Source organism: Callionymus lyra, chromosome 13 (assembly GCF_982586985.1).
Source record: "Callionymus lyra chromosome 13, fCalLyr1.hap1.1, whole genome shotgun sequence".
Classification (NCBI taxonomy): domain Eukaryota; kingdom Metazoa; phylum Chordata; class Actinopteri; order Syngnathiformes; family Callionymidae; genus Callionymus; species Callionymus lyra.
The window spans coordinates 865984-890983 of NC_141830.1; the positions used below are offsets into that span (position 1 = coordinate 865984).

Consider the following 25000-nt stretch of genomic DNA (forward strand, 5'->3'; position numbering starts at 1 on the left):
TTTCCTGTCACGGATCGTAGGCGTGACATCATTTCCTGTCACGGATCGTAGGCGTGACATCATTTCCTGTCACGGATCGTAGGCGTGACATCATTTCCTCTCACGGATCGTAGGCGTGACATCATTTCCTCTCACGGATCGTAGGCGTGACATCATTTCCTCTCACGGATCGTAGGCGTGACATCATTTCCTGTCACGGATCGTAGGCGTGACATCATTTCCTGTCACGGATCGTAGGCGTGACATCATTTCCTGTCACGGATCGTAGGCGTGACATCATTTCCTGTCACGGATCGTAGGCGTGACATCATTTCCTGTCACGGATCGTAGGCGTGACATCATTTCCTGTCACGGATCGTAGGCGTGACATCATTTCCTGTCACGGATCGTAGGCGTGACATCATTTCCTGTCACGGATCGTAGGCGTGACATCATTTCCTCTCACGGATCGTAGGCGTGACATCATTTCCTGTCACGGATCGTAGGCGTGACATCATTTCCTGTCACAGATCGTAGGCGTGACATCATTTCCTCCCACGGATCGTAGGCGTGACATCATTTCCTGTCACGGATCGTAGGCGTGACATCATTTCCTCTCACGGATCGTAGGCGTGACATCATTTCCTGTCACGGATCGTAGGCGTGACATCATTTCCTGTCACGGATCGTAGGCGTGACATCATTTCCTGTCACGGATCGTAGGCGTGACATCATTTCCTCTCACGGATCGTAGGCGTGACATCATTTCCTCTCACGGATCGTAGGCGTGACATCATTTCCTCTCACGGATCGTAGGCGTGACATCATTTCCTCTCACGGATCGTAGGCGTGACATCATTTCCTGTCACGGATCGTAGGCGTGACATCATTTCCTGTCACGGATCGTAGGCGTGACATCATTTCCTGTCACGGATCGTAGGCGTGACATCATTTCCTGTCACGGATCGTAGGCGTGACATCATTTCCTGTCACGGATCGTAGGCGTGACATCATTTCCTGTCACGGATCGTAGGCGTGACATCATTTCCTCTCACGGATCGTAGGCGTGACATCATTTCCTGTCACGGATCGTAGGCGTGACATCATTTCCTCTCACGGATCGTAGGCGTGACATCATTTCCTCTCACGGATCGTAGGCGTGACATCATTTCCTCTCACGGATCGTAGGCGTGACATCATTTCCTCTCACGGATCGTAGGCGTGACATCATTTCCTGTCACGGATCGTAGGCGTGACATCATTTCCTGTCACGGATCGTAGGCGTGACATCATTTCCTGTCACGGATCGTAGGCGTGACATCATTTCCTGTCACGGATCGTAGGCGTGACATCATTTCCTCTCACGGATCGTAGGCGTGACATCATTTCCTGTCACGGATCGTAGGCGTGACATCATTTCCTCTCACGGATCGTAGGCGTGACATCATTTCCTCTCACGGATCGTAGGCGTGACATCATTTCCTCTCACGGATCGTAGGCGTGACATCATTTCCTCTCACGGATCGTAGGCGTGACATCATTTCCTGTCACGGATCGTAGGCGTGACATCATTTCCTGTCACGGATCGTAGGCGTGACATCATTTCCTGTCACGGATCGTAGGCGTGACATCATTTCCTGTCACGACGAATATCATCTGTTGACATAAACGTTACGAGACTCCATTTGATCAACAGTTTTATTGTTTATTATTATCAGACACGAGACTCTTCAAGAACCTTCAGGACCGAGAGTCACGACAAGTTTATTGATGATCAGCAAATAAGTTACAGAGTCATGTGACCAGGGGTCATGTGACCAGGGGTCATGTGACCAGGGGTCAGGACGCCCGGGGGAAGGCGGCCTTGTAGAGTTCGTAGAGCGCGAATCCCGACCCTGCAGGAGCGACACACACGTCAGTCACAATACACACACACACACACACACACACACACACACACACACACACACACACTACTCACCGACCACCGACAGGGTCATGGTGACCCGGTACATCATGCCGTCACGCAGGCCTCCCTTCAGATGAACCGGAACGTCGTCGTCCAGCTGCGGGAGACACACATGAGCGACGCTGAGCCACTGACCACTGCGAGGAGGACCAGGTTACCTGGAAGTGCTTCTGGTTCTCCGACACCTTGTTCTCGACCGGCCTGCGCGAGGAGCTGCTGAGGCTGCGGCGCGCCACCTGCTGGAGGGACTGAGAAGACACGAGGACGTGAGCCTGTGGTCCAGGACTGCTTGACCGCTGCTGCCCCCTGCTGGTGTAACATGATCATCGTTTCTCCATCATAGCCTCTTTTCTAACGAGTTCAAGTGTCGTCTTCATCCTCCTCTCCTCTTCTTCCTCCTCCTCCTCCTCTCCTCTTCTTCCTCCTCCTCCTCCTCTCCTCTTCTTCCTCCTCCTCTCCTCTTCTTCCTCCTCCTCCTCTCCTCTCCTCTTCTTCCTCCTCCTCTCCTCTTCTTCTTCTTCCTCCTCCTCTCCTCTCCTCTCCTCTTCTTCCTCCTCCTCTCCTCTTCTTCCTCCTCCTCCTCTCCTCTTCTTCCTCCTCCTCCTCTCCTCTTCTTCCTCCTCCTCTCCTCTTCTTCCTCCTCCTCTCCATCCTCCTCTTCTTCCTCCTCTTCTTCCTCCTCCTCTCCTCTTCTTCCTCCTCCTCTCCTCTTCTTCCTCCTCCTCTCCATTCTCCTCTCCTCTTCTTCCTCCTCTCCTCTTCTTCCTCCTCCTCTCCATCGTCCTCTCCTCTTCTTCCTCCTCCTCCTCTCCTCTTCTTCCTCCTCCTCTCCTCTTCTTCCTCCTCCTCCTCTCCATCCTCCTCTCTTCTTCCTCCTCCTCCTCCTCTCCTCTTCTCTTCTTCCTCCTCCTCTCCTCTCCTCTCCTCCCAACAAATGTGTACTTTGACTAACGTTACTAACATTATTACAAATGTGTACTTTGACTAACGTTACTAGCATTATTACAAATGTGTACTTTGACTAACGTTACTAACATTATTTCAAATGTGTACTTTGACTAACGTTACTAACATTATTACAAATGTGTACTTTGACTAACGTTACTAACATTATTACAAATGTGTACTTTGACTAACGTTACTAACATTATTTCAAATGTGTACTTTGACTAACGTTACTAGCATTATTTCAAATGTGTACTTTGACTAACGTTACTAGCATTATTACAAATGTGTACTTTGACTAAAGTTACTAACATTATTTCAAATGTGTAGTTTGACTAACGTTACTAGCATTATTACAAATGTGTACTTTGACTAACGTTACTAGCATTATTACAAATGTGTACTTTGACTAACGTTACTAGCATTATTTCAAATGTGTATTTTGACTAACGTTACTAGCATTATTACAAATGTGTACTTTGACTAACGTTACTAACATTATTACAAATGTGTACTTTGACTAACGTTACTAACATTATTACAAATGTGTACTTTGACTAACGTTACTAGCATTATTTCAAATGTGTACTTTGACTAACGTTACTAGCATTAATACAAATGTGTACTTTGATCAACGTTACTAGCATTATTTCAAATGTGTACTTTGACTAACGTTACTAACATTATTACAAATGTGTACTTTGACTAATGTTACTAACATTATTACAAATGTGTACTTTGACTAACGTTACTAACATTATTACAAATGTGTACTTTGACTAACGTTACTAACATTATTACAAATGTGTACTTTGACTAACGTTACTAGCATTATTTCAAATGTGTACTTTGACTAACGTTACTAGCATTATTACAAATGTGTACTTTGACTAACGTTACTAGCATTATTACAAATGTGTACTTTGACTAACGTTACTAGCATTATTACAAATGTGTACTTTGACTAACGTTACTAACATTATTACAAATGTGTACTTTGACTAACGCTACTAGCATTATTTCAAATGTGTACTTTGACTAACGCTACTAACATTATTACAAATATGTACTTTGACTAACGTTACTAACATTATTACAAATGTGTACTTTGACTAACGCTACTAGCATTATTTCAAATGTGTACTTTGACTAACGTTACTAGCATTATTACAAATGTGTACTTTGACTAACGCTACTAGCATTATTACAAATGTGTACTTTGACTAGCGTTACTAACATTATTACAAATGTGTACTTTGACTAACGTTACTAACATTATTACAAATGTGTACTTTGACTAACGCTACTAACATTATTACAAATGTGTACTTTGACTAACGCTACTAACATTATTACAAATGTGTACTTTGACTAACGTTACTAACATTATTACAAATGTGTACTTCGACTAACGTTACTAACATTATTACAAATGTGTACTTTGACTAACGTTACTAACATTATTACAAATGTGTACTTTGACTAACGTTACTAACATTATTACAAATGTGTACTTTGACTAACGCTACTAACATTATTACAAATGTGTACTTTGACTAACGCTACTAACATTATTACAAATGTGTACTTTGACTAACGTTACTAGCATTATTACAAACGTGTACTTTGACTAACGTTACTAGCATTATTACAAATGTGTACTTTGACTAACGTTACTAACATTATTACAAATGTGTACTTTGACTAACGTTACTAGCATTATTACAAATGTGTACTTTGACTAACGTTACTAACATTATTACAAATGTGTACTTTGACTAACGTTACTAGCATTATTACAAATGTGTACTTTGACTAACGTTACTAGCATTATTACAAATGTGTACTTTGACTAACGTTACTAACATTATTACAAATGTGTACTTTGACTAACGTTACTAGCATTATTACAAATGTGTACTTTGACTAACGTTACTAACATTATTACAAATGTGTACTTTGACTAACGTTACTAGCATTATTACAAATGTGTACTTTGACTAACGTTACTAGCATTATTACAAATGTGTACTTTGACTAACGTTACTAACATTATTTCAAATGTGTACTTTGACTAACGTTACTAACATTATTACAAATGTGTACTTTGACTAACGGTACTAACATTATTACAAATGTGTACTTTGACTAACGCTACTAGCATTATTTCAAATGTGTACTTTGACTAACGCTACTAACATTATTACAAATGTGTACTTTGACTAACGTTACTAACATTATTACAAATGTGTACTTTGACTAACGCTACTAGCATTATTTCAAATGTGTACTTTGACTAACGTTACTAGCATTATTACAAATGTGTACTTTGACTAACGCTACTAGCATTATTACAAATGTGTACTTTGACTAACGTTACTAGCATTATTACAAATGTGTACTTTGACTAACGTTACTAGCATTAATACAAATGTGTACTTTGACTAACGTTACTAGCATTATTACAAATGTGTACTTTGACTAACGTTACTAGCATTATTACAAATGTGTACTTTGACTAACGTTACTAGCATTATTACTAATGTGTACTTTGACTAACGTTACTAGCATTATTACAAATGTGTACTTTGACTAACGCTACTAGCATTATTACAAATGTGTACTTTGACTAACGTTACTAGCATTATTTCAAATGTGTACTTTGACTAACGTTACTAACATTATTACAAATGTGTACTTTGACTAACGTTACTAACATTATTTCAAATGTGTACTTTGACTAACGTTACTAACATTATTACAAATGTGTACTTTGACTAACGTTACTAGCATTATTTCAAATGTGTACTTTGACTAACGTTACTAGCATTATTACAAATGTGTACTTTGACTAACGTTACTAGCATTATTACAAATGTGTACTTTGACTAACGCTACTAGCATTATTACAAATGTGTACTTTGACTAACGTTACTAACATTATTACAAATGTGTACTTTGACTAACGGTACTAACATTATTACAAATGTGTACTTTGACTAACGTTACTAACATTATTACAAATGTGTACTTTGATCAACGTTACTAGCATTATTACAAATGTGTACTTTGACTAACGTTACTAGCATTATTACAAATGTGTACTTTGACTAACGTTACTAACATTATTACAAATGTGTACTTTGATCAACGTTACTAGCATTATTACAAATGTGTACTTTGACTAACGTTACTAGCATTATTACAAATGTGTACTTTGACTAACGTTACTAGCATTATTACAAATGTGTACTTTGACTAACGTTACTAACATTATTACAAATGTGTACTTTGATCAACGTTACTAGCATTATTACAAATGTGTACTTTGACTAACGTTACTAGCATTATTACAAATGTGTACTTTGACTAACGCTACTAGCATTATTACAAATGTGTACTTTGACTAACGTTACTAGCATTATTACAAATGTGTACTTTGACTAACGCTACTAGCATTATTACAAATGTGTACTTTGACTAACGTTACTAACATTATTACAAATGTGTACTTTGACTAACGTTACTAGCATTATTTCAAATGTGTACTTTGACTAACGTTACTAGCATTATTACAAATGTGTACTTTGACTAACGTTACTAGCATTATTACAAATGTGTACTTTGACTAACGCTACTAGCATTATTACAAATGTGTACTTTGACTAACGTTACTAGCATTATTTCAAATGTGTACTTTAACTAACGTTACTAACATTATTACAAATGTGTACTTTGACTAACGCTACTAGCATTATTACAAATGTGTACTTTGACTAACGTTACTAACATTATTACAAATGTGTACTTTGACTAACGTTACTAGCATTATTACTAATGTGTACTTTGACTAACGCTACTAGCATTATTACAAATGTGTACTTTGACTAACGTTACTAGCATTATTACAAATGTGTACTTTGACTAACGTTACTAGCATTATTACAAATGTGTACTTTGACTAACGCTACTAACATTATTACAAATGTGTACTTTGACTAACGTTACTAGCATTATTACAAATGTGTACTTTGACTAACGTTACTAACATTATTACAAATGTGTACTTTGACTAACGTTACTAACGAGTTTATCTTCCTAAAGACTCACAAACTCTCCAGACAAACACCCGGAAAGACAAAAACTCACCAAAAGGCTTCTGTTCATGGCGAGGATCTGTTAGCTTAGCACAAGGTCACTGGACAACTTCCGTCCGCTTCGAGCTGCTTCTTCTTCTGCGCTGACGCCAGGACGGTGCTGCTCTCTGCTGCCCCCTGCCGTCTTTATGACGAACACCGCAGCTGCAGTATTACATCGCAACTTTGTGTTTTATTATAATTGTACTAGTATTTATATTGTTATTACTATTATTGTTCTAATAACTATTATATTACTATTATTATTGTTATTACTTTAGAGGGAGGAAGCCCCGGGACCGAGCGGCTCTGAAGGTGATTGGATGAACAGATGGAGGCGGAGTCAATACACAACATTTATTCCTGTCAAAACAACGTCTCAGACTCGTGTGACATCATCAGGCCGCGCCGACCACCGGCTGCAGGAGCGCTTGATGTCTCCACCCTCACGTCCCAGATAGTCACGTCCTCAAGGAATCAAACTAGCAACCCTGAGGGGGTCAAGGTTCCTCAGGAAGGGGGTCAAGGTTCCTCAGGAGGTCAAGGTTCCTCAGCAGTGACGACCTCAAAGACCTTGTAGGCCACGAAGACGGTCCCTGCAGGAGCGACACACACAATCACACTCGCACACAACTACACAACTACAACCAAACTAGATCATGTGACCGAGTCGTCAGAACCTGTGGTGATGAAGTTGTGTTGATGTTTAAGTTCATGTTTGTATTGATTTTGTGTTGACATTTGTGTTGACGTTGTTTTGATGTTTGTGTTGAAGTTGTGTTGATGTTTGTGTTGAAGTTGTGTTGATCTTTGTGTTGATGTTTGTGTTGATGTTGTGTTGATGTTTGTGTTGATGTTTGTGTTGATGTTGTGTTGATGTTTGTGTTGATGTTTGTGTTGATGTTGTGTTGATGTTTGTGTTGTGTTGATGTTGTGTTGATGTTGTGTGGTGTTTATGTTGCATTGATGTTGTGTTGATGTTGCGTTGATTTTGTGTTGAAGTTGTGTTGATGTTGTGTTGAAGTTGTGTTGAAGTTGTGTTGATGTTGTGTTGATGTTTGTGTTGAAGTTGTGTTGAGTTGATGTTGTGTTGATGTTGTGTAGTGTTTGTGTTGCATTGATGTTGTGTTGATGTTGTGTTGATGTTTGTGTTGAAGTTGTGTTGATGTTGTGTTGAAGTTGTGTTGAAGTTGTGTTGATGTTGTGTTGATGTTTGTGTTGAAGTTGTGTTGATGTTTGTGTTGAAGTTGTGTTGATGTTTGTGTTGAAGTTGTGTTAATGTTGTGTTGATGTTTGTGTTGATGTGTGTGTTGATGTTGTGTTGATGTTGTGTTGATGTTGTGTTGATGTTGTGTTGAAGTTGTGTTGATGTTGTGTGTGTTGAAGTTGTGTTGATGTTGTGTTGATGTTGTGTTGATGTTGTGTTGAAGTTGTGTTGATGTTGTGTTGCTGTTGTGTTGATGTTGTGTTGATGTTGTGTTGTGTAGTGTTTGTGTTGAAGTTGTGTGGAAGTTGTGTTGATGTTGTGTTGCTGTTGTGTTGATGTTTGTGTTGATGTTGTGTTGATGTTTGAGTTGATGTTGTGTAGTGTTGTGTAGTGTTGTGTAGTGTTGTGTAGTGTTGTGCAGTGTGACGTCAGAGCTCACCTATCTGCGACAGCAACAAGGTCACGCGGTAAACGAGCGCCTCTCCTGAACCTTTCTTCACACAAACACAACATGAGTCACGTGGTCTCACGGAGCCACTGACCACTGCGGCCGTGACGTCACAGGTGTTACCTGGTAACGCGGGCCTACGTTGTCGACGGGTTTGCGCGCGGACCCGCTGAGGCCGCGTCGCGCCACCTGCTGGAGCGCCTGAGAAGACACGCGGACGTGAGTGAGAACCGAGAGGATCCTCGAGGTCAAGACTCACCAACAAGCTTCTGTTGAAGAAGATCTGCGACCCTGACGCCATGACGCTTCTTCTTCTGCTGCAGGGCTGTGTGCGTGACGCAGCGTCACTGCCCCCTGTTGGCTCGAGTGTGTATCACACCACGTCCTTCATGTTTCTTTCTTCCGGTTTATCTTCCACGTTTGTGGCGTCACTTCCGGTTCAATTCACTAAGTTCAGTATTAAAGTTTGTTTTTATTGAATAATGTGTGTAGAGGTTGTGTAGACGTGTGTGTAGAGGTTGTGTAGACGTGTGTGTAGACGTGTGTGTAGACGTGTGTGTAGAGGTTGTGTAGACGTGTGTGTAGACGTGTGTGTAGAGGTTGTGTGGACGTGTGTGTAGAGGTTGTGTGGACGTGTGTGCAGAGGTTGTGTAGACGTGTGTGTAGAGGTTGTGTAGACGTGTGTGTAGAGGTTGTGTAGACGTGTGTAGACGTGTGTGTAGAGGTTGTGTAGACGTGTGTGTAGACGTGTGTGTAGAGGTTGTGTAGACGTGTGTGTAGAGGTTGTGTAGACGTGTGTGTAGAGGTTGTTTAGACGTGTGTGTAGACGTGTGTGTAGACGTGTGTGTAGAGGTTGTTTAGACGTGTGTGTAGAGGTTGTGTGGACGTGTGTGTAGACGTGTGTGTAGACGTGTGTGTGGACGTGTGTGTAGAGGTTGTGTAGACGTGTGTGCAGAGGTTGTGTAGACGTGTGTGTAGAGGTTGTGTGGACGTGTGTGTAGAGGTTGTGTAGACGTGTGTCTAGAGGTTGTGTAGACGTGTGTGTAGAGGTTGTGTAGACGTGTGTGTAGAGGTTGTTTAGACGTGTGTGTAGAGGTTGTGTAGACGTGTGTGTAGACGTGTGTGTAGAGGTTGTGTAGACGTGTGTGTAGAGGTTGTGTAGACGTGTCTGTAGACGTGTGTGTAGAGGTGTGTGTAGACGTGTGTGTAGAGGTTGTGTAGACGTGTGTGTAGAGGTTGTGTGGACGTGTGTGTAGAGGTTGTGTAGACGTGTGTGTAGAGGTTGTGTAGACGTGTGTGTAGAGGTTGTGTGGACGTGTGTGCAGAGGTTGTGTAGACGTGTGTGTAGAGGTTGTGTAGACGTGTGTGTAGAGGTTGTGTAGACGTGTGTGTAGACGTGTGTGTAGAGGTTGTGTAGACGTGTGTGTAGAGGTTGTGTAGACGTGTGTGTAGACGTGTGTGTAGAGGTTGTGTGGACGTGTGTGTAGAGGTTGTGTGGACGTGTGTGCAGAGGTTGTGTAGACGTGTGTGTAGAGGTTGTGTAGACGTGTGTGTAGAGGTTGTGTATACGTGTGTGTAGAGGTTGTGTAGACGTGTGTAGACGTGTGTGTAGAGGTTGTGTAGACGTGTGTGTAGACGTGTGTGTAGAGGTTGTGTAGACGTGTGTGTAGAGGTTGTGTAGACGTGTGTGTAGAGGTTGTGTAGACGTGTGTGTAGACGTGTGTGTAGAGGTTGTGTAGACGTGTGTGTAGAGGTTGTGTAGACGTGTGTGTAGAGGTTGTGTAGACGTGTGTGTAGAGGTTGTGTAGACGTGTGTGTAGACGTGTGTGTAGAGGTTGTGTAGACGTGTGTGTAGAGGTTGTGTAGACGTGTGTGTAGAGGTTGTGTAGACGTGTGTGTAGACGTGTGTGTAGAGGTTGTGTAGACGTGTGTGTAGAGGTTGTGTAGACGTGTGTGTAGAGGTTGTGTGGACGTGTGTGTAGAGGTTGTGTAGACGTGTGTGTAGAGGTTGTGTAGACGTGTGTGTAGAGGTTGTGTGGACGTGTGTGTAGAGGTTGTGTGGACGTGTGTGCAGAGGTTGTGTAGACGTGTGTGTAGAGCTTGTGTAGACGTGTGTGTAGAGCTTGTGTAGACGTGTGTGTAGAGGTTGTGTAGACGTGTGTGTAGAGGTTGTGTAGACGTGTGTGTAGACGTGTGTGTAGAGGTTGTGTGGACGTGTGTGTAGAGGTTGTGTGGACGTGTGTGCAGAGGTTGTGTAGACGTGTGTGTAGAGGTTGTGTAGACGTGTGTGTAGAGGTTGTGTAGACGTGTGTGTAGAGGTTGTGTAGACGTGTGTGTAGACGTGTGTGTAGAGGTTGTGTAGACGTGTGTGTAGACGTGTGTAGAGGTTGTGTAGACGTGTGTGTAGAGGTTGTGTAGACGTGTGTGTAGACGTGTGTGTAGACGTGGTGTGTAGAGGTTGTGTAGACGTGTGTGTAGACGTGTGTGTAGAGGTTGTGTAGACGTGTGTGTAGACGTGTGTGTAGAGGTTGTGTAGACGTGTGTGTAGAGGTTGTGTAGACGTGTGTGTAGAGGTTGTGTAGACGTGTGTGTAGACGTGTGTGTAGAGGTTGTGTAGACGTGTGTGTAGACGTGTGTGTAGACGTGTGTGTAGAGGTTGTGTAGACGTGTGTGTAGAGGTTGTGTAGACGTGTGTGTAGACGTGTGTGTAGACGGGTGTGTAGAGGTTGTGTAGACGGGTGTGTAGAGGTTGTGTAGACGTGTGTGTAGACGTGTGTGTAGACGTGTGTGTAGAGGTTGTGTAGAGGTTGTGTAGACGTGTGTGTAGAGGTTTTGTAGACGTGTGTGTAGACGTGTGTGTAGAGGTTGTGTAGACGTGTGTGTAGATGGAGACAAACAACATTTCTTCACGTCTTACAGCTTTAATAAATAATTCTGGGCAACATGCAGCGTTTGGACCAGTTTTAAAAAAAAAACCACAAAAGTGTGCGACACACACAGCAGAAGTCGTCTTCGTGCATTCCTGCAGCAACACAACGATCTTTACATTCTACAGTGTAAACTTTTAAGAACAGACAAGTGACTCACACTGCAATTCCTCCTGGCGCCCAGCAGGGGGCGCCCGGGAGGTGGAAGTTGACCGAAAAGCTTCGCCATGATCGTTATGACGTCATGAAAGCTGAGACACGACATGGAATGGTTGGAGGAGGAGAAGCGAGTCGACGCCATCATGCTGAAGCTAAAACCAGACGTCGTCACGTGACCTTCGGATTCGTCACGTGACCTTCGGATTCGTCCCGCGACCTTCAGTTGGCGATGTCGGCGCTGTTGTTGCGGTTGCCGTACTTGTGGTGGATGATGAGCAGGACGACCCCCAGGAAGAAGCACACCGAGCCCACCGTGATGTAGGCGATGCCCAGGAAGGGGTTCTTGCCTCCCATCCAGGACATGGTGCTGAGGATCATACGCTTGCGACCCTCGAAGCTGCGCACTGGGAAATCTGGATTGATCCGGTTCAGGAAGATGTTACAGAGAGGAGGACACAGGTGAAGGACACTAGAGAAGGACACAGGTAAAGGACACTAGAGGAGGACACAGGTAAAGGACACTAGAGAAGGACATAGGTAAAGGACACTAGAGAAGGACACAGGTAAAGGACACTAGAGAAGGACATAGGTAAAGGACACTAGAGAAGGACACAGGTAAAGGACACTAGAGAAGGGCACAGGTAAAGGACACTAGAGAAGGCCACAGGTAAAGGACACTAGAGAAGGCCACAGGTAAAGGACACTAGAGAAGGACACAGGTAAAGGACACTAGAGAAGGACATAGGTAAAGCACACTAGAGAAGGACACAGGTAAAGGACACTAGAAAAGGGCACAGGTAAAGGACACTAGAGAAGGACACAGGTAAAGGACACTAGAGAAGGACATAGGTAAAGGACACTAGAGAAGTACACATGTAAAGGACACTAGAGAAGGAGATAGGTAAAGGACACTAGAGAAGGACACAGGTAAAGGACACTAGAGAAGGACACAGGTAAAGGACACTAGAGAAGGGCACAGGTAAAGGACACTAGAGAAGGACACAGGTAAAGGACACTAGAGAAGGGCACAGGTAAAGGACACTAGAGAAGTACACAGGTAAAGGACACTAGAGAAGGACACAGGTAAAGGACACTAGAGGAGGACAAAGGTAAAGGACACTTGAGAAGGACACTAGAGAAGGACACAGGTAAAGGACACGAGAGAAGGACACAGGTAAAGGACACAAGAGGAGGACACAGGTAAAGGACACTAGAGAAGGACACTAGAGAAGGACACAGGTAAAGGACACAAGAGGAGGACACAGGTAAAGGACACTAGAGAAGGACACAGGTAAAGGACACTAGAGAAGGACACAGGTAAAGGACACTAGAGAAGGACACATGTAAAGGACACAAGAGAAGGACACTAGAGAAGGACACAGGTAAAGGACACAAGAGGAGGACACAGGTAAAGGACACTAGAGAAGGACACAGGTAAAGGACACTAGAGAAGGACACAGGTAAAGGACACTAGAGAAGGACACTAGAGAAGGACACAGGTAAAGGACACGAGAGAAGGACACTAGAGAAGGACACTAGAGAAGGACACTAGAGAAGGACACAGGTAAAGGACACTAGAGAAGGACACTAGAGAAGGACACAGGTAAAGGACACTAGAGAAGGACACTAGAGAAGGACACTAGAGGAGGACACAGGTAAAGGACACTAGAGAAGGACACTAGAGAAGGACACAGGTAAAGGACACTAGAGAAGGACACTAGAGAAGGACACTAGAGAAGGACACTAGAGAAGGACACAGGTAAAGGACACTAGAGAAGGACACTAGAGGAGGACACAGGTAAAGGACACTAGAGAAGGACACTAGAGAAGGACACAGGTAAAGGACACTAGAGGAGGACACAGGTAAAGGACACGAGAGAAGGACACAAGAGAAGGACACAAGAGAAGGACACTAGAGAAGGACACTAGAGAAGGACACAGGTAAAGGACACAGGTAAAGGACACTAGAGGAGGACACAGGTGAAGGACACTAGAGGAGGACACGAGAGAAGGACACTAGAGAAGGACACTAGAGAAGGACACTAGAGAAGGACACGAGAGAAGGACACAAGAGAAGGGCACTAGAGGAGGACACAGGTGAAGGACACTAGAGGAGGACACAGGTGAAGGACACTAGAGAAGGACACTAGAGGAGGACACAGGTGAAGGACACTAGAGAAGGACACGAGAGAAGGACAAGAGAGAAGGACACTAGAGAAGGACACTAGAGAAGGACACAAGAGAAGGGCACTAGAGGAGGACACAGGTGAAGGACACTAGAGAAGGACACTAGAGAAGGACACAAGAGAAGGGCACTAGAGGAGGACACAGGTAAAGGACACAAGAGAAGGACACTAGAGAAGGACACTAGAGAAGGACACAGGTAAAGGACACAAGAGAAGGACACTAGAGAAGGACACTAGAGAAGGACACAGGTAAAGGACACAAGAGAAGGACACTAGAGAAGGACACTAGAGAAGGACACAGGTAAAGGACACAAGAGAAGGACACTAGAGAAGGACACTAGAGAAGGACACAGGTGAAGGACACAAGAGAAGGACACTAGAGAAGGACACTAGAGAAGGACACAGGTAAAGGACACAAGAGGAGGACACAGGTAAAGGACACTAGAGAAGGACACAGGTAAAGGACACTAGAGAAGGACACAGGTAAAGGACACTAGAGAAGGACACTAGAGAAGGACACTAGAGAAGGACACTAGAGAAGGACACTAGAGAAGGACACAGGTAAAGGACACTAATGGAGGACACTTGAGAAAGACACTAGAGGAGGACACAGGTAAAGGACACCAATGGAGGACACTTGAGAAAGACACTAGAGGAGGACACAGGTAAAGGACACTAGAGAAGGACACAAGAGAAGGACACTAGAGAAGGACACAGGTAAAGGACACTAGAGAAGGACACAGGTAAAGGACACAGGTAAAGGACACTGGAGAAGGACAGAACCATGACTATTATCGAGAGCCTGAATACATAACCCTGGACTCAAGGGATACTGTAGACCACGTCCAGGGTGTAGTTCCCTCGGGGCAGCGTGGGCACCATGTTGTTCTTCTTGTGGATGATGCGGTAAAGCTTCCTGAAGGTGGGCAGGGCAGCGGTTCGCATCCAGACGATGAAGTCCTCGTTGATGAAGCCGTCGTTGTCCAGGTCAGAGTCCAACTCGTACACAGGCCGGCGCCAGTTCACCGGCTTGCTGGTACCTGAGGGACATCCAGAAGAATCAGGGACTGCGCCCTCTAGGGGCCGACCGGGTACCTTGGAAAACTGCCGTCAGGTTGGCGTTGTTGCCTCCGGGGTTCCTGAACTTCACGTGTTTGTCCGTCCACCAGGCGATCCCGGTCTTGCTCAGAGGGATCTGGGTCGCGGTGCCGTTGGGCTCGTGGAAGAAGAGCTCCAGCGAGTCTGAGGGACACGTTTGTTCAGAACCTGACGAAGTACAGTCGGCGTGAACCTCACCGTTGAACATGCTGTTGGCGATGGCGCCGCACGGGGCGATGGGACGGTTGTTGCTGTAGGCGTACGGTTCGCACTCCTTACTGGGTTTCTGGGAACGAGAGTCCACGTTAGAGGAGGACACGAGTGGAGGACACGAGTGGAGGACATGAGTACACGAGAGGAGGACACGAGTGGAGGACACGAGTGGAGGACATGAGTACACGAGAGGAGGTCACGAGTGGAGGACACGAGTACACGAGAGGAGGACACGAGGGAGGACATGAGTACACGAGAGGAGGACACGAGTGGAGGACACGAGAAGAGGACACGAGCGGAGGACACGAGAAGAGGACACGAGAAGAGGACACGAGAGGAGGACACGAGAGGAGGACACGAGTGGAGGACACGAGTGGAGGACACGAGTGGAGGACACGAGTGGAGGACACGAGAGGAGGACACGAGAGGAGGACACGAGAGGAGGACACGAGAGGAGGACACGAGAAGAGGACACGAGAGGAGGACACGAGAGGAGGACACGAGAAGAGGACACGAGAGGAGGACACGAGAGGAGGACACGAGAGGAGGACACGAGCGGAGGACACGAGAGGAGGACACGAGAAGAGGACACGAGAGGAGGACACGAGAGGAGGACACGAGAAGAGGACACGAGAGGAGGACACGAGAGGAGGACACGAGAGGAGGACACGAGAGGAGGACACGAGAGGAGGACACGAGAGGAGGACACGAGAGGAGGACACGAGAAGAGGACACGAGAAGAGGACACGAGAAGAGGACACGAGAGGAGGACACGAGAGGAGGACACGAGAAGAGGACACGAGAAGAGGACACGAGAGGAGGACACGAGTGGAGGACACGAGAGGAGGACACGAGAGGAGGACACGAGAAGAGGACACGAGAGGAGGACACGAGAGGAGGACACGAGAGGAGGACACGAGAGGAGGACACGAGAAGAGGACACTAGAAGAGGAGAACACGAGAAGAGGAGACATGAAGAGGACACGAGAAGAGGACACGAGAAGAGGACACGAGAGGAGGACACGAGAGGAGGACACGAGAAGAGGACACTAGAAGAGGAGAACACGAGAAGAGGAGACATGAAGAGGACACGAGAAGAGGACACGAGAAGAGGACACGAGTGGAGGACACGAGAAGAGGACACGAGAGGAGGACACAAGAGGAGGACACGAGAAGAGGACACGAGAAGAGGACACGAGAGGAGGACACGAGAGGAGGACACGAGAAGAGGACACGAGAAGAGGACACGAGAAGAGGACACGAGAAGAGGACACGAGAAGAGGACACGAGAGGAGGACACGAGAGGAGGACACGAGAGGAGGACACGAGAAGAGGACACGAGAAGAGGACACGAGAAGAGGACACGAGAAGAGGACACGAGAAGAGGACACGAGAAGAGGACACGAGAGGAGGACACGAGAAGAGGACACGAGAGGAGGACACGAGAAGAGGACACGAGAAGAGGACACGAGAAGAGGACACGAGAAGAGGACACGAGAAGAGGACACGAGAAGAGGACACGAGAGGAGGACACGAGAAGAGGACACGAGAGGAGGACACGAGAAGAGGACACGAGAAGAGGACACGAGAAGAGGACACGAGAAGAGGACACGAGAGGAGGACACGAGAAGAGGACACGAGAGGAGGACACGAGAAGAGGACACGAGAAGAGGACACGAGAAGAGGACACGAGAGGAGGACACGAGAGGAGGACACGAGAAGAGGACACGAGAAGAGGACACGAGAAGAGGACACGAGAAGAGGACACGAGAAGAGGACACGAGAAGAGGACACGAGAGGAGGACACGAGAAGAGGACACGAGAGGAGGACACGAGAAGAGGACACGAGAAGAGGACACGAGAAGAGGACACGAGAAGAGGACACGAGAGGAGGACACGAGAAGAGGACACGAGAAGAGGACACGAGAAGAGGACACGAGAGGAGGACACGAGAGGAGGACACGAGAAGAGGACACGAGAGGAGGACACGAGAAGAGGACACGAGAGGAGGACACGAGAGGAGGACACGAGAAGAGGACACGAGAGGAGGACACGAGAGGAGGACACGAGAAGAGGACACGAGAGGAGGACACGAGAAGAGGACACGAGAAGAGGACACGAGAAGAGGACACGAGAGGAGGACACGAGAGGAGGACACGAGAGGAGGACACGAGAAGAGGACACGAGAAGAGGACACGAGAGGAGGACACGAGAGGAGGACACGAGAAGAGGACACGAGAAGAGGACACGAGAAGAGGACACGAGAAGAGGACACGAGAGGAGGACACGAGAGGAGGACACGAGAAGAGGACACGAGAAGAGGACACGAGAAGAGGACACGAGAAGAGGACACGAGAAGAGGACACGAGAAGAGGACACGAGAAGAGGACACGAGAAGAGGACACGAGAAGAGGACACGAGAAGAGGACACGAGAGGAGGACACGAGAAGAGGACACGAGAGGAGGACACGAGAAGAGGACACGAGAGGAGGACACGAGAAGAGGACACGAGAAGAGGACACGAGAAGAGGACACGAGAAGAGGACACGAGAAGAGGACACGAGAAGAGGACACGAGAAGAGGACACGAGAGGAGGACACGAGAAGAGGACACGAGAGGAGGACACGAGAAGAGGACACGAGAAGAGGACACGAGAAGAGGACACGAGAAGAGGACACGAGAGGAGGACACGAGAAGAGGACACGAGAGGAGGACACGAGAAGAGGACACGAGAAGAGGACACGAGAGGAGGACACGAGAGGAGGACACGAGAGGAGGACACGAGAAGAGGACACGAGAAGAGGACACGAGAAGAGGACACGAGAAGAGGACACGAGAAGAGGACACGAGAAGAGGACACGAGAAGAGGACACGAGAGGAGGACACGAGAAGAGGACACGAGAGGAGGACACGAGAAGAGGACACGAGAAGAGGACACGAGAAGAGGACACGAGAAGAGGACACGAGAAGAGGACACGAGAAGAGGACACGAGAAGAGGACACGAGAAGAGGACACGAGAAGAGGACACGAGAGGAGGACACGAGAAGAGGACACGAGAAGAGGACACGAGAAGAGGACACGAGAGGAGGACACGAGAAGAGGACACGAGAAGAGGACACGAGAAGAGGACACGAGAAGAGGACACGAGCTGGGATCATGGTACACGTCCGTCTACAGACCTTCAGTACACGAGGGGAGGAGGAAAGGACAGAAGGACACTAGAGGTTATGTAGTTGGACGTGGACGGAGGAGACTGATGGGAGTAAACTTGTCTCCACGTGAGTTCGTGGAAGTCTTTAGCAGAAATAGCTGATTATTGATCGCTGCTCCTTGAACACGCCACGCTGGACCGGTCAGAAATAGAAAGTGTCTCAAGAGGACCAGACTCTGGTCCACGTCCTCACCCGCCCCTCACACCAGGACTCGTACCTTCAGGGACTCCATGTCCCCGTTCAGCTGGCTGTCATCTCTGGACTTGACGTAGCGCCGGTGGTTCTGGTAGAAGTTGGAGAGTCCGTAGTACATGAAGACGTTGCTCTGAGGACAGAAGGGTCAGAGCAGGGTCAGGGTCGGTCGGGCCCGAGGACCACGAGACCAGACACTTACGTCAAAGGACTGGTCCAGGGTGAAGGAGATGGAGCAGGTGCAGGGCCGGCTGTTGTTCCAGCTGAAGTTCTGGGAGCAGTTGAAGCAGGGACTTGAGGCGTTGACGCCCGTGTAGTCGATCTGAAGAAGAAGTGCAAACATCATCACGAGGTGTTGAGGGTCAGGTCCAGGTCCTTTAAACTCAAAGACAAACATCATCACGAGGTGTTGAGGGTCAGGTCCAGGTCCTTTAAACTCAAAGACAAACAACTAGACTTGTTTTCAACATGTCTTCGTCCTCATGAAGGTCGTGAAGCAACTTGTCATGAGAAGTCTCTCCACTTGAGATGTGGATCATGGATCATGGATCATGGATGTGGATCATGGATGTGGATCAAGGATCATGGTTGTGAATCATGGATGTGGATCATGGATGTGGATCATGGTTGTGGATCATGGATCAAGGATGTGGATCATGGATCAAGGATGTGGATCATGGTTGTGGATCAAGGATCAAGGATGTGGATCATGGATGTGGATCATGGTTGTGGATCATGGTTGTGGATCATGGTTGTGGATCATGGTTGTGGATCATGGTTGGTGGATCATGGTTGTGGATCATGGATGTGGATCATGGATCATGGTTGTGGATCATGGTTGTGGATCATGGATCAAGGAAGTGGATCATGGATGTGGATCATGGATGTGGATCATGGTTGTGGATCATGGATGTGGATCATGGATCATGGTTGTGGATCATGGTTGTGGATCATGGATCAAGGAAGTGGATCATGGATGTGGATCATGGATGTGGATCATGGATGTGGATCATGGATGTGGATCATGGATCAAGGATGTGGATCATGGTTGTGGATCAAGGATGTGGATCATGGATCATGTTTGTGGATCGTGGATCAAGGATGTGGATCATGGTTGTGGATCATGGATGTGGATCAAGGATGTGGATCATGGTTGTGGATCAAGGATCAAGGATGTGGATCATGGTTGTGGATCATGGATGTGGATCAAGGATGTGGATCATGGTTGTGGATCGTGGATCAAGGATGTGGATCATGGTTGTGGATCATGGATGTGGATCAAGTATGTGGATCATGGTTGTGGATCGTGGATCAAGGATGTGGATCATGGTTGTGGATCAAGGATGTGGATCATGGTTGTGGATCAAGGATCAAGGATGTGGATCATGGATGTGGATCATGGATCAAGGATGTGGATCATGGTTGTGGATCAAGGATCAAGGATGTGGATCATGGATCAAGGATGTGGATCATGTTTGTGGATCGTGGATCATGGTTGTGGATCATGGATGTGGATCAAGGATGTGGATCATGGTTGTGGATCAAGGATCAAGGATGTGGATCATGGATGTGGATCATGGATCAAGGATGTGGATCATGGATCAAGGATGTGGATCATGGATCAAGGATGTGGATCAAGGATGTGGATCAAGGATGTGGATCATGGATCAAGGATGTGGATCAAGGATGTGGATCATGGATCAAGGATGTGGATCATGGATCAAGGATGTGGATCACGGATGTGGACACAGGTGATCATAACCAGACACAGGTGATCATAAACACACACAGGTGACACAGGTGATCATAAACACACACAGGTGACACAGGTGATGCAGGAAGTCTTCACCTCGTACTCCCGGATGTTGTTTGACGTCACGAACAGGCCGATGCCGACGGGGATGAAGACGAGCCCGATGATGAAGAAGGCCGGCAGGACGGTGCCCGCCGTCAGGATGGGCTGCCAGGCCGGGAGTCTCTGCTGCTTGAAGGCCGTGTTCTCCGGCTTCTTGTTGCGGAGCGAGGCCGCGGGACCGGACATGGTGATGTGTCCGTCCTCGTCTTTGGCGTTGTAGCTGGACGCCATCATGTTAGCAGTTAGCTTAGCAGTTAGCAGTTAGCTTCACACACGGAGCTTCGGCGGCGAGCGCACCGGACATGAACGCCTCTGCGGCGGTTGAACCAGCACCTCTGTGCCCTTGAGCGGGTCCTGGTTCCGAGTCGAGGAAGTTCTGGTCGTTTGACGTCTGAGCCTCGATCTCAAGACTCCGCCCACAGGAAGTTTACTAACACGCGTCACGTGACGGAGACGCGCCAGTGACGTCAGCCCCGGCGCGATGCCGCGTTCAGGAGCAGTCGGAAAATTGGGATCGTCAAAAAAAAGTTTGTTTACGTTCTCAAAATAAATGGAGTCGCACATGTTATAAACTGACAACAAGTTTATTTTTGATGGTTTTTAACCCTGAAGATGATAAACATCATCAAAGTCAGAAGATCAATAACAACAACTTGATTCTTTAATTTAGAAACATTTATTTGTGGCGTCACTGGCTCTCGTCGACCACCTAGACGCCCTCGAACGCATCACACGACATCAAGGTCAGCGCCTCGCTTCTCCATGAAGGTCCAGGTCCACCGACGGTGGTCAGCTCTCGCGCCTGGAACCGACCGCCGTGGACTTCTTCAGCTCGATCTTCACCGACCGGCCCTCGGACGAGGCCTGGACCCGCGTGGAGACGTCCAGAACTTTGGTGCCGCTCACTGGGGTCAGACTCCTGGACAGGCGGGTCCGAGGAGGGACCGGGCCGGGCTGGACACAAATGAGAAACCACATCCTTAGTGAACCTTGGCTGTAACAGAAGGTCGACCAGTTAGGTCTAATCAGAATCAGAATCCCTTTATTATCCCGCGAGGGGAGCAAGAGAAATATACCAGAAGAAAAATAAAAACACCCAGAAATAAAATATTAAAAAGAAAAGAAAGAATCTAAATAGAATATAAAATAAATCTGCACTATATTATATACACATATTTACAAAAATAGCAAGAAAGGTGCAGTTAAATAATTATCTGGCTGTGTTGTTATTGTGGAGTCTGATGGCAGCAGGAGGAAGGAGGTACCTCTCCCTCACACACCTGGGATGGAGCATCCTATCCCTGATGGAGCTCCTCAATGCCCTCAGTGTGTGCTGGAGAGGGTGAGACAAGTTCCTCCTCATGGAGCCCAGCTTGCTCCGTATCCTCCTCCCAGACACTTCCTCCACAGGATCCAGGGGGCGCCCTAGGACGTAACCGGCCTTCTTAATAATGCTGTCCAGTTTAGCCCTATCCTTTGCTGTCATGCTGCTCCCCCAGCAGACCACACCGTTGAAGATGGCAGAGGCCACTACTGAGTCATAGACTTCAGGAGTGACCCCTGGACACCAAACGACCTCAACCTCCGGAGCAGGTAGAGTCTACTCCGCCCGAGCAGCAGTGTTATCCACCCAGTCCAGGCGGTTGTTGAGGTGAACACCCAGGAACTTGTAAGACGTGACAATCTCAATGTCCCTGGATGTTCAGTGGTGAGGGGGAGATGGAGGGACACCGCCGGAAATCCACAATCAACTCCTTAGTTTTGTTGGAGTTAATCTGGAGGTGGTTTTCCAGGCACCAGTCAACAAAGTCCTGGACAAGTCCCCGGTACGACCCGTCATCCCCGTCCTTAATGAGGCCGACGATGGCGGAGTCGTCCGAGAACTTCTGCAGGTGACTGGTGGGAGACAGGTGTTGGAGGTCTGCAATGTACAGTGAAAAGAGGAACGGTGCCAACACTGTTCCCTGGGGGACCCCAACACTGCACAGTACAGTCTTTAAAGTGAGTGGAGAGTCAAAATGGTGGAGTCGTTCTTTAACTAAGTGAGTTTGATGTTTCCTGACCTCGTGTCTTAGAGGAACATCATGTCTAAGGTCACACGGTGACCCCTGGAGAGAGTCTGATGTCAGGGTCACCGTAATAATGAATAATAACATCAAACTCTATGTTTAAAATCGTGAGGACCTGAGGGTCCAGGTGTCTACAGAACCACGACAGAACCTCTGGACTCACGACACCTTGACTCTCCATCCACCTGTGAGCTCGTCACGGGGTCTCAAAACCACATTGGTCTCACCGCGGGTCTGGGGGCGCCCGAGGTCAGCGGCGTGATCATGATGCTGCTCTTCATCTTGCCCGGCGTGGTCTTCAGTGAGGGGTCGCAGGTCTTCTTCACCTGGGGACCCAGCTGGATGTGGATCTTGTTGTCCTCACTCATGAAGATGCTGCTGTTGCTGTAGGTACTCCCAGGGAGGGTCCGCCTCTCAGGGGTCATCCTGATCACGGTCCGGCCTGCGGGGGGGTGGCGTGGCTCGGGGGGCTCGCCGCCCTCGGACACAGGAGCGGTGCTGACCGTGATGATGGAGACCCCAGACTCCAGGTTCTTCTGCTCTGGACTCTTGGCTCTGCAGATGGTCGTTATCGTGACCGGGGAGTCGACCCTGAGGCGTCCTGGTGGGTCCAGAGTCTTGCAGGGTTTTGGTACGATCGTGATGTGGGGGGTCTGCTGGCCCAGCGTGGGAATGATGGTGGTGCTGGAGAAGAAGTCCTTCCCTTTTGGACTCGTGATCTCCAGAGTGGCCGTGCTGCTCCGCTGGTCCGGCCTCACGCGGATGTGAAGAGGTCTACCCGGTCCTCGGACCAGCCCTGGGGTCGCGCTGACCTGGGGTCTCCTCAGCCAGGGTGTCCAGCACTGAGGTGCAGCTGGATCCAGAACCCTGCCCAGATCTCCATGCCTGAGGTTGTTCATGAAGAGATTCTCCTCCTGGACGGACTTCCTGATGAAACCCGCCGTAGAGTCGTCATCGGCGACCGGGTCGGTCTGGGTCGCGGTGGACGTGACCGGGACGTTGACCATCCTCCTTCCGTTGGTGCCTGGTCTCACCATACGACTGTACCTTCTGGAGGCCTCCAGCTCTTGAGTGAGGTGGTCCACCTCGTGACTCAGGCCCCTGCTGGTCACCTCCTCCTTCAGACACTTCTGCTGGAGGACGGAGAAGTCCACCTGCAGCTGGGACAGCTGGTCCTCTGTGTTCATCAGCTCATGGATCTTCTCCTTCAAGGCCTGGACGTCAGCCTGAAGCTCCCGAGATCTGGCCTCTTCTGTCCTGCAGCGGGTTCTCAGCTCTGCCTCCACCTTCACAGCGTCTACCTTCTCCAACTTCTTGTTCTTGACCATCTGGCTTCTCGTCTCCTCCAGAAGGTTGGACAAGACGTTGGCCCGGTCCTGCTCCGACCGGAACCTCTGCTGCAGCAGGACGTACTCGTCTTCTGTCTTCAGCAGATCCCCCTCCAGCACCTCCAGCTGCTCCAGGCGGCTCCTCAGCCTGTCGACCTCTCGAGACAGCTCTCGCTTGTCCTCGTCGTTCCTCCTCTCCATCTCCTCCACCTCCTCCTCCAACCTGCTCACGTTCTCGCTCATCTCCGAACACTTGTCCTCCTGACCTGCCAGATCCATCTTCAGCTCCTCCTTCTCTCGACACAAGGTCGTCACCTTGGAGTCCGTCTCTGACTTCAGCTTCAGCAGCTTCTTGCTCTCCTCGATCAACTTCTCTGTGATCTCCGTGACCTTGTTCTGCTCCACTTTGAAGTTCTCGCCCGACTCCCTGCTCTTCTCCTCCTCGAGTCTGAGTTTGTCCACCAGGTTCTTCCGCTCGTCCACCAGGATGACGGTGAGGGACTTGAGCCTCATGAGGTCGTCTTTGAGCAGCAGCTCCGAGGTCTCAAACTTCTTCTCCACAGACTCCAGTTCCTTCGCACGTGCCTTCACCTGGTCCAGCTCACCGGTCAGCCGCTTGACCGCGTCCTTCTCTCTCTCCAGGTGAGTCATGACCTGGTGACATTCCGTTTTGCTCCTGTGGAAGGCCGACTCAAGCTTCTCCATCTCCACCATCCTCTTGTGCAGCTGGTCCACCTCCAGCCGCAGCTCTGCGCTAATGTTCTCCTCGTCCTGCAGCTTGGTCCTGAGCTCCCTGCACTGCGTTTCAATCTTGGACATCTCCTCGTCCTTTCCCTCCATCTCCAGGACTTTCCTTCTCAGACTTTCCAGCTCGGCTGAAGGACTTCCCCTTTTGTTCTTCAGCTCCCGCAGGTCCTCCTCTGACTTTGTCAGGACTTTGTTGAGCTCCTCTAGCTCCTCTGTCTTCTTGGTGAGCGCGCAGATCCTCAGTCGAAGATGTTTGCTGGTCTCCTGCTCAGCCAGCTTGGCATTCATCTCTGCATGTTCTCGTGCCAGCTGGGATGACTTCTGCTCCA

At 48.0% G+C, this 25000-nt stretch overlaps 4 protein-coding genes across 5 annotated transcripts in view; all 4 read right to left on the reverse strand.

Annotated features, from left to right (window-relative positions):
* Positions 1–1659: 1659 nt before the first annotated feature.
* On the reverse strand, positions 1660–7149 carry LOC148066921 (cytochrome c oxidase subunit 7A2, mitochondrial-like). Its single transcript, XM_087805773.1, has 4 exons — positions 7043–7149; positions 2107–2196; positions 1961–2045; positions 1660–1874 (listed from the first exon to the last, which is right to left on the reverse strand). Exons 1-4 carry the CDS (start codon positions 7058–7060, stop codon positions 1819–1821), a joined length of 249 nt encoding a protein of 82 aa, XP_087661899.1. The 5' UTR covers positions 7061–7149; the 3' UTR covers positions 1660–1818.
* Positions 7150–7372: 223 nt separating this feature from the next.
* Positions 7373–9022, reverse strand: LOC148066922 (cytochrome c oxidase subunit 7A2, mitochondrial-like). Its single transcript, XM_087806011.1, has 4 exons — positions 8944–9022; positions 8808–8885; positions 8676–8730; positions 7373–7625 (listed from the first exon to the last, which is right to left on the reverse strand). Exons 1-4 carry the CDS (start codon positions 8983–8985, stop codon positions 7570–7572), a joined length of 231 nt encoding a protein of 76 aa, XP_087662137.1. The 5' UTR covers positions 8986–9022; the 3' UTR covers positions 7373–7569.
* Positions 9023–11585: 2563 nt separating this feature from the next.
* LOC148066923 (cell cycle control protein 50A-like) lies at positions 11586–20937 on the reverse strand. Its single transcript, XM_087805955.1, has 7 exons — positions 20522–20937; positions 18875–18994; positions 18698–18805; positions 15253–15340; positions 15052–15198; positions 14790–14996; positions 11586–12183 (listed from the first exon to the last, which is right to left on the reverse strand). Exons 1-7 carry the CDS (start codon positions 20759–20761, stop codon positions 11990–11992), a joined length of 1104 nt encoding a protein of 367 aa, XP_087662081.1. The 5' UTR covers positions 20762–20937; the 3' UTR covers positions 11586–11989.
* A 153-nt stretch (positions 20938–21090) lies between these two features.
* Positions 21091–25000, reverse strand: part of LOC148066924 (filamin-A-interacting protein 1-like) — a 17961-nt gene continuing 14051 nt past the window's right edge. Inside the window, exons 5-6 of one of the 2 annotated variants that reach the window (XM_087806522.1) lie at positions 22824–25000; positions 21091–21481 (exon numbers count right to left, since the gene is read on the reverse strand). The exon at positions 22824–25000 is cut by the window's right edge and continues 278 nt beyond it. In XM_087806522.1, the coding sequence (XP_087662648.1) occupies positions 21317–21481; positions 22824–25000 (2342 nt within the window). In that variant the 3' untranslated portion in view covers positions 21091–21316. Of the gene's footprint in view, positions 21522–22823 lie in introns of both variants that reach the window. The other variant, XM_087806521.1, reaches the window with a different exon arrangement.

What these genes read in the sequence shown, in the direction of transcription:
- LOC148066923 (XM_087805955.1), bottom strand. Translation starts at nt 20,761, where the DNA reads ATGATGGCGTCCAGCTACAACGCCAAAGACGAGGACGGACACATCACC. An exon ending in ACAACATCCGGGAGTACGAG is followed by an intron (nt 18,995 to 20,521) that starts GTGAAGACTTCC and finishes CTTCTTCTTCAG; the next exon opens with ATCGACTACACGGGCGTCAA. An exon ending in CCTGACGGCAGTTTTCCAAG is followed by an intron (nt 14,997 to 15,051) that starts GTACCCGGTCGG and finishes GATGTCCCTCAG; the next exon opens with GTACCAGCAAGCCGGTGAAC.
- LOC148066921 (XM_087805773.1), bottom strand. An exon ending in AGAACCAGAAGCACTTCCAG is followed by an intron (nt 2,046 to 2,106) that starts GTAACCTGGTCC and finishes TGTCTCCCGCAG; the next exon opens with CTGGACGACGACGTTCCGGT. An exon ending in CATGACCCTGTCGGTGGTCG is followed by an intron (nt 1,875 to 1,960) that starts GTGAGTAGTGTG and finishes TCGCTCCTGCAG; the next exon opens with GGTCGGGATTCGCGCTCTAC.
- LOC148066922 (XM_087806011.1), bottom strand. Translation starts at nt 8,985, where the DNA reads ATGGCGTCAGGGTCGCAGATCTTCTTCAACAGAAGCTTGTTG. An exon ending in TCTTCAACAGAAGCTTGTTG is followed by an intron (nt 8,886 to 8,943) that starts GTGAGTCTTGAC and finishes GTGTCTTCTCAG; the next exon opens with GCGCTCCAGCAGGTGGCGCG. An exon ending in CTTGTTGCTGTCGCAGATAG is followed by an intron (nt 7,626 to 8,675) that starts GTGAGCTCTGAC and finishes TCGCTCCTGCAG; the next exon opens with GGACCGTCTTCGTGGCCTAC.